Consider the following 13,085-nt stretch of genomic DNA (forward strand, 5'->3'; position numbering starts at 1 on the left):
TATATTCAAAATTACGACTTCTAAAGAAGGCTATTTTTTAATAAATAAAGAAGTGAAGTTAGAGATATGAAATGCTATTTTGTATTTTATTACTATTAAAAAAATATAAAAGTGAAGTTATTGATATTATAACTTTTTTTAAAAAAAACAAAGAAGTGAAATTGGAGATATGAAATACGATTTTTGTATTTTATTAATAAAAATGTAAAAGTGAAGTCATTGGAGTATTTCATTTTGATTAACTTCTTTTTATATTTTAAAAAGTAAGGTGGGAGTGAAGAGGAGTGTTTTATAAATATTAAAAATAACTGTATTATTTTTCATACCTATAATATATTTAATTTTTAGTTTATTATCTATATAATATTTTTTATTATTTTACTAATTGAAATTTTCAAATTTTTATTTTTTTATTTGTTATTAATCTAAGTTTATTAAGTAATGACGTAACACTACATTAACTTATTATATTATCACTTAACCGTGATACTTTGATAACTTACTAGGTCATTATTTCAATATTTTGGCATATTAACTCATTAGGTTCCAATTCAGATTTTATCCAGCTCAATGTTTTTTTTTTTTTGTCAACATAATGAGCAATCAACTCCTCTCTTCAATTTTCATGGCATCACTGGCAGGCATACGTTTGTGACAATCTTTATACGAAAAAGGTTTACTTAAGTGCTTTATATTAGGTATCACTATCAGCTTTACAAGTTATCTTCCTAATAAGCACATTCCCAAGGATTAGGAAGATGAGAAGACTATACCCAGTTGACCAGTTTTAAGGTCCAGCGGAATATTTACTCCACAAGATAAGAATGACTAGAATTAGAATATCAATATACGGTGTAAGGTTTTTCCCTTGATAAAATTTAATTCAAATACTTGCTGGATATTAATCTTGGTGCACGCATGCGTCTACTTTGTTTTCACTTTTCTTGTATCATTGTCTCAACGTCTGCAAATGGCAGATGTTATATATATTCAGGTGTACTTGAATGATAATTCTGCCTGTTATAATTGTTTATTGGAAAATATAGTTTATAGACTATAATATATGTGTAAATGTTTTCCCATAATCTCAGTTATTGTTTTTTTTTTAAATTATAAGATGCAAAATATTGTTACATTCGGCAAAGACTTTTAATTTTTTTTTATAATCTATGTTATATGTAAAATATATTTTCTAACAATTTTTAATGTGAATTTTAATTATGACATTTGAAAATAATTGATGTAGTTTTTAATTATATCATTAATAATTTTTAAATTATTAAGGTATTTATATATCATATTTATTTATTTTATCTCTACTTTTTTATCACCTACTCACTATATTTATTAAATTTTTTTAACTCTTCCTAACTTTTTTTTTCTTCTCTCTCGAAATTAAATACATACACTTGTGTTTTCTCTACTTATTTCTATAAGGAATTCCTCAGAAAATCTCTAATTGTCAATAACCATTCAATACACTTAAACCATTAGAGAGAATTCAACCCACTAAGGTCAGCTTAGCGATGGGATTAGAGTAAATGCTTGAAGACATAGGTTTGATCTTCTCTGTCTTCATTAAAGAGAATTAGTGTAAATTTTTAAGTGTACTGAATTCAATTTAAATTAGCAATATGCAGTATACATTGTTCACTGATTAATTATGAGTTTATGACAAACAATTGTAGCAGTCATGTGGTCAAACCATGTATGTAATGTTAGAGCTAGATGTGGAGACAGCATGCTACAATTCATTCAAACTGAAACCGCATCAACAGCTTTACAGATTTAAATTTCTCACCCTTTTTGTTATATAAAGGGACTGAACGAAATCCATGTTTTAGCTCTGACACTGGCAAACATGTCTGTCCAGCAAAGTCATCCTTTCCAGGATCTTTGTCCTTTACTTGTATCAGAAGCAATGCAAGCTCTGGAACAATTAAAGAGAATTCAAATTCTTCATCCCAAACAGGAAACCAATCATCCATCATAACCTTTGTTTTCTTCTTTGCAACATCAGCTGGCATTCCAACAATACGGACCTGTCGCGCAAACTCAGTATCAATTAGGATACAAACAGAACAATATTTTCTGTTCCTTCTTTTTATCTAGTGAAAATAACCACTCAAAGTTCCTGGTTGAGAGGAGTGAATAGGATACAAAAGTTCAGAACATAAGAGTATGTGCGTTATTTGACTTTTATGGTAGCAAATGTTGGAATTTGAAGGAACATTAAGAGAAAAAAGGTGGAACTAGTAGAGATGAGAATGATAAGTTAAATATGTGGCTACACAAGAAAAGACAGGATAAGAAGTGATTATATACGAGGAGATATTGCTGTAGTACCGATTGAGGAAATAAGACAGAAAATTGGTTAAGATGATTTGGACACATGCAAAGAAGGTCACTAGAGGTACAGGCAAGGAAAGTGGATTGCATGGTTTTTAGTCCTGTCAAAATTAGGGGGAGGGAGACCAACAAGGACATTGAGAGAAGTTTTTAGGAGAGATCTCATAGTAAATAATTTCTCTAAAGATTTGGTCTTTAATCGAGACGAAAGATGTTGTGTAGTTCATGTAGTTGACTTTACCTAATGAGATAAGGCTTTTGTTGTAGTTGTTGTATTGCGCATCAATCATCACTTATGAAGGAGAGTTGTAATGGAGTGAGAAATAGGCCAAAGATATCAGTTGTAGTTGTAGAGTTTACAAAATTTATGATCAATGCTGAAGCCTAAATCAAGTTTTATGGTAAAAGATTAGTCCTCCTAAGTTTACTGAGAGTTGTTTAATTATCCAACTGACCTTAGTGTAAAAGTCCGGCGGGGAGCATTTGTCAAAGTGTGTAGGACTGAAATCTGAGCTCCAACCGTGTCCCATGTATACTTTTACCTGTTATTCGATACGTCAAGATAACATTCAAATCAAATGCCACCACCAAACAAATGAATTTACATTATATTATTGAATGATACATGCTAACCTTTAATGTCTTCTTCTTCACTGACTGTATCCTTGTAGGATCAAACTCATTGTCACATTGATGCTTCTCCATTAGAAATTGAGGCTTCTTTACATAACCACAGCCTCCATTTGCCCTGAACATACCCTGCATCAACCAGAGCGATTTGCCAAGCCCCTGTTGAAGAAGACAAATGGTAAAATTGTAGAAGATTAGAATTCCTGGCAAAGACATAGTAACTTGCAAATGAACTCAACGCACGTCTTTTGAAATAGTCTCCAAGGCTCATTTTATAGCGCAAAGTATCACCAAAACTCTTGCTAGTAGAAGGGTTCAAGATTTGATTCATTTGAATGGATGGACATTGACAAAATTGATTTTTAATGGAATTGATTTTGGTTAAAATTGATTTTGAAGTTATGTGATTTATGTTTGGATGTTTTTATTATAAAATCAAGTTAAGAGTAAAATTCAATATAAAATTTTGGATTCAACACAAAAACTACTCAAAGTTGTTTAGCCCAAAATCAATTATGAATTATTTTGCAATGTGAAATCAAACATGTGAAAATGTATCCATAATCAATTTTGAACTCAGAATCAATTCCCCAACATGAAACCAAACACACATTAAGATTTCTCTAGTCATAGTTCCCTAACCTGCATATTGCATGCAACCATTTGAGCCCCGTACATCCACCCAATATGTGGCTTGAAATTTGAGGATTTGACACGCATTGCACTTGGGTAAACCCTGAGGATATTTTTCTGTGTGAACCTGGGAAGAGTAAGAACTTGAATCAGATAAGTCACGGGATAACTACCTAGGGCTAGTGTAAGTGTTAAATTAATGACTTGACTTAGGAATGGAATATAAAGATAATTCATTGCATATTAACACTGGACATTGTCAACTATGAAAGTGTGAACATTTTTTGCAGCCACAATCACCATTCAGCAGTTAAGCTTGACAAGTACCTAAGAATATCTGTTCCATGAGATTCTGAAGCCTTTTCAAGGGTCTTCTCACTCCAACTTAGGCGTCTAACTTCACCGTCTGTTTTCAATTTATCCTTCATGCATCCCTTGAGCTTCGTATTATGGATAGTAATTATGTGTTTGTAATCAGGTGAACACTCCTGATATGGTTTATGGTCACATTCACATGCACTTACATTTCCCTCATCACGATCGCTTCCATTCTGCTAATACATGAAAAGAAGTAACATAAGCACGCAAAAAACATACATTCTAGTAATTAAAAAAAGAAGAAGAAGATGCATTCTTAATTTTATTACAAATATATGAATGCATATAATATAGTATATATCTTAGTCTCACGGTGTCCTCAGTCTCCACTTCGTTCTTGTTAGAGTCTGGAGATTCATTTCCCCATGTTTCTTCTTCAGATGAATCACTTTCATTCAGCATAGGATTGTCCTTGATACGGTTGGACTTAAAACGTTCTTTCGGAGGTTTCGTTGATATAATAACTCGATTTTTTAGTGATTCCGGGGAAGGGAATTCTGTTAAGCAAGAGCAATCTGTCCCAGGGTAAAAAAGCATTTCCCCAAATATTTGAGTTGCCATCTGCAAGACATGAAATCATTATCAGAGAAGGAAAAGTAAAACAGAATAGTATCAACTATCAACATTCATCAATGCAATCACGAGAGGAAGTGAACGAGTGAAAGTGGGTGCTTACTTCTGCAAATTTAGCTCGAAGATCTGTTGTAAGATGGTCTTCTATAGTTATGATCACCGGGTATTGAGATGCAACAAAACCATATTCCTTTATGGACTCTAGACATTTGATAACTGAAGCAGGGTTTGTGAGAGTCCTGCATTGATTCCGTGTGAGAGAAAATAAAAAAAACAAATTAGTAAGCTTTTTCTTACAATTAAGACCATTAAAGAAAGCAAACTTTCTTTTTTGGGGTCACTATAGTCAAAAGTAACTATAAAATGGACTTGATCATCAGCTTCATGTACCATCCATGATCTACTTTAATATCATGCTTATTGTATGTTGGCCATAAATCAAGTTCAATAACACGCACGCCTCTTTTCAAAGCCTTTATGATTGGTTCTTCACTGCAGTCACTGCTGAGCTGATTCCCCGTCAAATAGGAGTTATGGCCTGTATATATGAAATAATGTGACAATGGAGCACCCATATCATGATGTACCTGGAATCACATTATTGTATGCTTTTATCAAAATAAGGCCAAAACCAATAATGAAACTCTTAAAGGTGAAGTTCTACAAATGATTTTGACTTTTGATATACTATACAAGTCAAGGTTTTTGGGGTTACTTGACCCACAATCTCGGCGGCAATTTTGTGTAATATCAAGGATGGCAATGAAATTGTAACCATGATCGCAATTTAAAACCCTGTATGGCGTGAGCTTACCTCGGCTTTCAAGGGACCGTTGGAATCATCATGAAGCAAAAAACGGAAGAGCTCATCAAGGGTGATCTCATGTTCTCTATTTTGATCAACCTTAACACTTTCTTGACATCTCTTTCTCTCTTTCAGAACCTTCTCAACAACTTTCTCCGAATCCAATAACGTGTAGTCTTCTTCACCCTGGTGCTCCACCAGGAAACGGTGGAGCTCGTCCGCAGACATGTGGGAACCTCCTCCGGTGAACTTTGAAAACGCCTCCTCAAGGTCCTGAGGTGAAACTGGCTCGGTGACCTTGAACTTTCTGATAAAGAACAAGAAACTTTTGTATTTGTTGTATGTTGCCATGTTATTTCCCATCCTTTTTTCCTCTCAGTGTGCTCCTCTAAAGTGTTTCAGACATGGAGATTAAGGAACAAAGCATGCGTGCATTTATAATATGTGGACTGAGAATCAGACAGAGAGAAAAAAGCAAGAACCTTCTAAGGATCCTCTCTTCTACTCTGCTAAGTGCTCCTTTTCTGCCTCCAAAGTATGTAACTCACAGAATAAAAAAGTTCATCCTGTTTAAGAGTCTAAGACCATTATTTTTTAGTAAGTAATAAGTCAAGCCACAACTTGCAAAATTGATAATCTAAGTTGCTTTGTTCTGCGTTCAGCCAAGTTGAGAATAGATATATACCGCACAAAATAGTTATGCATCTTATTTGTGCTTTATTAGATATATTATCCAATAGAATCTCACTTTAGCATAGGTCAAAATGAAACTGATTTAGAAGTTAACCATGCATATGCTAGATTAATTTACATCAATATTTTATTTTCTGTTTCATGTAAAATTTAATGACTTACATCAATATTTTTTTTTTCGCGGTTTCATATAAAATTTAATGTATTTATATTTGTACTTCTTTATCTAAGAGTTACTTATCGAAAAGATAATTATCCAATATACGTTAAACTGTTCAATTAAAATAAACCTAGCTAGTGCGTGTTGCATCTGGTGCTATGACTAACTTTCACGTTGAAGTTAACAATATATTATGCAGAGAACACAACAGTATTGACTTGAGAAAAGAAAGAGACTCGGAGGTTTAAGGTAAGGAAGTTTTAAGTATTGTAGGCACATGTTTCTCTTTTCAGTCAATATATATATTTGTACACACGACCACATGTGTATCGTATCGTATAAATGTATTCAATTGTAGCAGCGGATTTATTTTTTAATTTCGATTATTTTCTCTTTCGTTTGTTCACTTTGCTTTACTTTCATTATTAGCTCTTTTATATTGTTTTTAACCAAAAGTAACGGAGGGTTTCTACTGAGCATCTTCTTTTGGAGCTTTTTCTGTATTTTGTGCGGATAGTTTAGCTAAGTTTGTCATTGATATGGATTGATCTTTTGTAGAGTATTGTTGTTTATGCGTTATATACCCAATAGTCGGACTCCACTAACATTATTCATATTCCACACTGCCTTTACCAGATTCTCATCTTTAATGTGATGATGGATTACTTTATGTTATTTTATTTTATGTTCCATCTTAACGATCATTTTTAGTTTGTCTTTATTTCCAATTTTTCTGACTGAATTTCCTTGCGTAACATGGATAATTGTGACAGCTGAGATCATAATGGACCTCATGCACTAATCAGATTAATTCATATGAAACAGTAAACTTAAGGAAAAGAAGAAATTAAAGGCTCAATTCATTTCTTACTGTCATTTAGCTCATGAATTTTACATATATAGTATCCATTCTGTTGTAAGTTGCAAACAGATTAACTAGCCAGTAGCCCCAGCAAATACGAGCCTATTTGTTCTCTAATCAGTAAATACACTACTAAATGTTAGCTAAAAAACATACACTACTACATATGCTATATTTATAAACAAACACAAACTAAAAAATCATATATTACTTACAGACCTTTTATACGAAAAATAAATAGTATATACCTATATGTTACACTTATTTACAAACCTAAGTTACGTATTTTTGTGAAAATAATTTTAAACCATGATCATGAGCCCCATTCTGAAAGGTGGGCATATCACGCATAACCACTAATGAAATTGGTGATCCTGCTGGGGGCAACAGTAACATTCTTTCAACTCAAGTTGTCAGTGAGGGCGAGTAGCTTGGAACAAAGTTGATAATAGCCAAACACACTACTAGAAATATTGTATTTTACGACGCACATTCTACGTCGGTCATACATTACCCGACGTAGTAATGCACACGGTGGCATTTCCGTAAATATATAAGTTTTATATACGGCGCCTTTCGTATACGACGACGTTTCACTTAAACGCCGCGTTTGTAGCTTTGGTGGAACTAATCTAAGACGGTGTGTTTGAAGACACCGTCGTAGTTGTGGTCAGAGACAAAGACGGTGTTACGTGTGCACCGTCTTTAATTTTGTTCTTTAAATACTCCTTGTTTCACGATGATTCAACACTCTCGCGTCCTCGAAAAAGCTATACCAAAACCCTAATACCTGAGCGCTCTGTTGCCTGAAGTCATCCCAGCGACGACTCCGTCGTGCCCACCGTCACATTGCCTTTTCGACCACCAAGAACAAAAACCCTAGCCATTGTTCTGACCACCACCACATATCCGATCTCGTGCCCTTTGGAGTGGTGTCGTGACCTTGCTTGTGTGAAGGTAAGCATGTCGAAGTTTTTGAGTTCTTGTTTCATAATATAAGTTTTTTAGTTCTTGTTTCATAATATAAGACTTTTAAAATGTGATTATCGACTTCTTGAGTTGCCCTAACAATGTCATCGTTGAATATGCGAAAAGGATTTGAAGGCCAAAGGGTTTAGTTAAGTCAGAGTACTAACGAAGTTGATGTTGTTGGTTGTTTTGGTTTCGCGTTTTTGTTATCTGGATTGGTGCACTTCGAGCATAGGTTGTTGGATTTATTACATATGCAATTGTGGTTTCGATTATTTTCTTCCATTATTACATATGCGAAGCATGAATCAAATGAGAAGCATGAATCAAATGTGCCAAAATGTTCTGGAAATTTGGGTGTTAAAAACTCTTACAGTGTAATTGGGTTTTGTTTGGCAATTTTTGTGCAAAATTTATGTTTGTTTGTTTCTTTACCTCTCTTTGCTTATAATTTATGATTCAAATTAATACATAAGATCAGTTTTCTCATCTTCATTTTTTCATAGCAGATAAAGAGGGAAATATCCACCTTGAAGCTGCTGAAGCATCCGAACGTGGTTAGATTATAAGAGGTAACATCCTAACCTGTTTTTTGTTTTTTTTTTTGTTGACCATGTGTTTTTTCTTTTTCTTTTTCTTGTTTACGTGTAAAAGTGCAGTTAATGCAGTTTAAAATCATTGATTTTATAAGTATTTCCATTTTTTATGTGTTGTTTTGGCATTTCTCTACTTAGTCAGAAAAAGTTAGCTTCGCTTTTATTTTCTTTGTGGAAACATGTGTTACTTGGTTATCGGATCAACAATGTATACAGGTTTTTCACTCATTTACATAGTCAGCAAATTGGAGTAATTAAGCACACAGCTCAAACTAAGAGTCCAATAACTGCTATTCGAGTTGGATAATTATTTGCGTTGTGTACTTTGGGTTTGAATTATTTTTGTTACATTTTTCAGAGGAACTTAGATCAATTGGAAGACTTACTCAACAAGGTTAAATTGAAGACCATAAGGACTGAACCACCTTCTGCATCTATTGCTGGCACAAGGTACTTTTTGATTATTAATTTTGATTGTGCGTTTACAAATGATTAAAAAAAAAATTCTTATGGGGTGTTATTGGTTGGTAAGTTGGTGTATCTTTGGTGTTTCTGTAGATTCTGTAGTTGCTGCGTTACAATTTGTGGCTCCCTCTGCAAAGGGATTCTTTTTGTAAAATCATTTTGACTTAGATCCTATTTGAATGTTTCAACACGACCCACAGTAGGATATCAGATCATTATGGTGTATTTAGGAGCAGATTATCATATTTATACTAATAAGTATATCCAAATGCAAATGTTTTTTTTTGTTTTTTGTAGTTATATTATAATTATTGAGTCAGTATGCTGTTTCCTTTTAGAAACAAATGACAGCCACTCAGAGAATAGTATACATTACTCTCTTTCATCTCTTTTCATTCCTCACACTTTCATCCATTTTCATTGATGTATACCAAACCCATTGTAAAAGTTTGATAGGTCCTGCATTTAAAGTCAAATCAAAATTCAATCCTTAAGAAATAAGGTTGTTGTCTTAAATAGAGAAAAGTAGGACAGTAATATCCACTCCAGGAATAACATAAAATTCGTAATCTTGAATAGTTTCCCAAAATTTAGAATCCTAGTTAGCATAAAGTGCTATCTGTCAGCCTATTGAGATCAAAAGTTTGATTCTGAAAAATGATAGCATTTCTGAGCCTCCAAATTTATACTGTAGCTGCTATCCACCACATTGTCCTTCTTGTGTTAGAAACCTTTGAAGTTGCTGAGGAGTAGTGCTGGATAAAATTATCCAAAGGCCTACAGTGAAACACCTTGTCTTCCTTTACCCAAGAAAGGTATTCCCACCATATAGCCATAGTTTTGCCACAGGTGAAAAATAGATGGGATGCGGATTCGGGTTGATTGTGACAGAAGGGACATAAATCATTATCTACCTGAATCTGCCTCTTGATCAAGTTGTCCTTCGTGGGAAGTCTGTCCCATAATAACCTCCAAACAAAAGAAAGGGCTTTAGGAGGAAGTTTGATCTCCCAAAGTTTCTTGAATCCCAGGTACAGACCTTGAATGTACCATCTCAGATTTAATAACTTGATAACCAAATTTAGTTGACAAAATCCCAGAGGATTCAGCTCCCCAAACCCAGGTATCATTGAGATTGTTGTTAACTCTGATTTGGTGGATGTGATCAATGAAAATAGAGGCTAGCTGCACCTCATTATCAAACAAGTGTCTTCTCCAAACCATATTCCAGACCCATCCATTCTCTGTCCAGGATCCCACCTCTGCCACCCTTAAATCTCTTTGGGAAGAAATACTGAATAACTCATGGAATTGATCCTTTAGAGGAACTCCTTCATCACCCCAAGGATCTTCCCAAAAGAGGAATTTGTCACCTCTCCCCAGCTTCCACCTGATTTGATTATCAGCACTGACCACATTTTGCTGTTGAAAGATGGCCCTTAAATCAGCCCACCAAGTAGAGAAATACTGCTTTCGAGGACCATACTCCAATCCCCTCCAGCCATTGTACATAGAGATCAGAATTCTGGTCCAAAGCTGGTCTGGTTGGTGGAACATCAGCCACTTCCATTTGAACAACAGAGCCTTGTTAAGACTTGGAAGATCTCTAATCCCCAACCCTCCCATATGCTTAGGAGAGCAGCACTGGCTCCAAGAAATCCAAGCAATCTTCCTACTATCTAGATTTCTGAAACAACGTCGGGCCCAAATGACACCCGACGTTGAAATCGATCCGAACAACAACGGTGCTCCTTAAAATCCGTCGTTGACTTATGTTATATAACGACTATTGTTAATTGCGCACTGACGTCGTCTTCTGACATTACAAAGACGGTGGTTAGGCTGACCGATGTCGTTGTTGTCGACTTACAACGACATCTGTAACAAAGACGGTGGGAGGCCCGACGTAGATAGCTTAGTTTGACCGATGTAGAATCTGCTTTTTGTAGTAGTGACATCAGGTACTATAGTTAAGGATTCATGCCAACAATTCTATATATGCTAGACTGCGATTCAATTTATGCTAAAACTCTACTCTCTTTCTTCTACTATCTCAACTCTCTTCTTCTTCCCTACAGATCCCTTGAAGCAAAAACCATACAGAGAGGATTTTGGAGGGAGTGGTTCCAATAGTGTATTTTAACATAGGGATCCATGGAAATTGGAAATTTGCAGGTTTGATTTCATTCATTAGAAAGTTTGAAAATTCATTAAATAGCTCAATCCAGGACTTTGGCTTGATTAGTTGATTCACTATTTTCATCCACCTGATTTGCTGCTGCGAATATTGAAATTCTCTATTCCAATAATCAAAGTGAATTAATATTATAAGATAATTATATTAGTTATTTATTATTAATGGATTTTATTTTATGTGATCAAGTTAAGTGAGTCTCAATTAAATCAGATAATATGAACTTAGATAAAAAGAGTGTTGACCCATTAGGGGATAGTGAAAATCCTATTAGATTAATACACTTTAAAAAGATTATGGTCTCAGATATATCGAGACGACACACATAGTCTCTCTTCTCCCCACACTTGAAGAATTAGAAAGGTCATATTGAGAAATAAAAAAATTTTGGTTAATGAAGAACTATGAAGTCACCGATTACGCTTTAATCGGTTATCCATTGTCTTTACATCATTCCGTATATGGTTAGTTTTGTGCAAATGGCATTCGAACACTTTGACCGAGTAGATTAGCAATTTCTGCTCCCTTTTCCTTATTTAGCATCATAACATAATTAGAGTTATATTTGTGATAGTTTAACTCCCCTTGTTTCCATATAGGTTAGCCTAGCTTTATAGCCCAAAGTAGGTAATGTATGGAGTGAAGAATCAATATTTGGAGCTAGATTTGGTGATGACAACTTAAAAGTTGAAGCAAAGTGGAGCAGGTTACCTCAAGTGCTTTGTTTAACTGGGTACTCATTAACCAATTCATATCATAAACGTGACAATTGATTTGAAAATTTAATATACTATAGTCACTCACATAATAACTTTAAATGTTCTTCAAAAACAAACAAAAAACGCAACAGAATTTATAGGTACATGTTGCGGTTAAAATTACTCTGACACATTCTAAAGCAGATCCAACAGATAAAACAAAAGAAAACAAGAATAAAAATTCTGATCCTCTAGCTGAATAACTATTGCTTAAAAAATCATCGAATTTTCAAACATGTACTGAGCAATTCCTAAAGGCAATGTCAGAAAAAAATTACATGAATGGACACAGAGGAAGCAGAGCCATTAAAGTCACGTGACGTGTCATGATTCGTCACATGCGGCGTTGGCGGCGGAGTTCTTGGAGTGTTGTTGTTGTTCCAAGGCGGCGGAGAAATTGGAGTTGAGAGCGACAACCTTGGAGATGTTGCCGCTGAGCTCCTGATGAGGGACACGTTTTTTACCATGTTGTCGCGGAGCCTGGAGTGTTGGTTCTCGTTGACCTGCTCGATCAGGAGTCGGTTACGGTCCAACACCGACGGCACCTCACTGAGGCTTTCGTTGAACGCTTCCCACACCGCAGGGTGGCCGTCGTCTTCGGTTGTGGAAGAGCGGCGGGAGGAGTCTCCGTCCATCGGAGGTTCGGCAGTGGAATAAAAGGAGGTAATGAACACCCCCTAAGAGGGAAAACGTTAGGGTGAAGAAAGTGTGGCATTTAACATTGCAATTTTTGCAAAATTCGATTTGGATTCTCCAGTTTACTTCAACTTATTTTTAAACAACAATCCTTTATTTTTTTCTTCTTGAGATATATAATTAAAAAATAATTATTTTTCAAAATTAATCTAACCATTGTATGTAGATTGGAAGTTTAGTTAAACGTTTAGTTAATAAGTCTTGGTTTAAAAATGATATTTTGATGATATGTCATCACTTTACAATTTATTCTCCCTTCGTAAAAATTAAATTTTTTTTCTCTAAATATTACTGTACAAGAGTTTTAGTTCTTTTTTTTTTTTT

At 34.6% G+C, this 13,085-nt stretch overlaps 2 protein-coding genes across 3 annotated transcripts; both read right to left on the reverse strand.

Annotated features, from left to right (window-relative positions):
• Window positions 1-1,606: 1,606 nt before the first annotated feature.
• LOC100820253 (phosphoinositide phospholipase C 6) lies at window positions 1,607-6,022 on the reverse strand. 2 transcript variants are annotated; one of them, XM_014766576.3, is made up of 9 exons: window positions 5,378-6,022; window positions 4,954-5,150; window positions 4,667-4,802; window positions 4,303-4,551; window positions 3,940-4,163; window positions 3,622-3,739; window positions 2,983-3,138; window positions 2,805-2,891; window positions 1,607-2,042 (listed from the first exon to the last, which is right to left on the reverse strand). In XM_014766576.3, the coding sequence occupies exons 1-9, from the start codon at window positions 5,729-5,731 to the stop codon at window positions 1,752-1,754; spliced, it is 1,812 nt and encodes a 603-aa protein (XP_014622062.1). In that variant the 5' UTR covers window positions 5,732-6,022; the 3' UTR covers window positions 1,607-1,751. The 2 variants fall into 2 exon arrangements, with proteins under 2 accessions (XP_014622062.1, XP_006596575.2); XM_006596512.4 differs by having other exon boundaries at window positions 3,940-4,166; window positions 5,378-6,004.
• A 6,058-nt stretch (window positions 6,023-12,080) lies between these two features.
• Window positions 12,081-12,844, reverse strand: LOC102662909 (protein EARLY FLOWERING 4). Its single transcript, XM_041009262.1, has one exon. The coding sequence runs from the start codon at window positions 12,698-12,700 to the stop codon at window positions 12,329-12,331; it is 372 nt and encodes a 123-aa protein (XP_040865196.1). The 5' UTR covers window positions 12,701-12,844; the 3' UTR covers window positions 12,081-12,328.
• Window positions 12,845-13,085: the final 241 nt, after the last annotated feature.

The sequence above is a fragment of the Glycine max genome, chromosome 14, assembly GCF_000004515.6.
Source record: "Glycine max cultivar Williams 82 chromosome 14, Glycine_max_v4.0, whole genome shotgun sequence".
Lineage (NCBI taxonomy): Eukaryota > Viridiplantae > Streptophyta > Magnoliopsida > Fabales > Fabaceae > Glycine > Glycine max.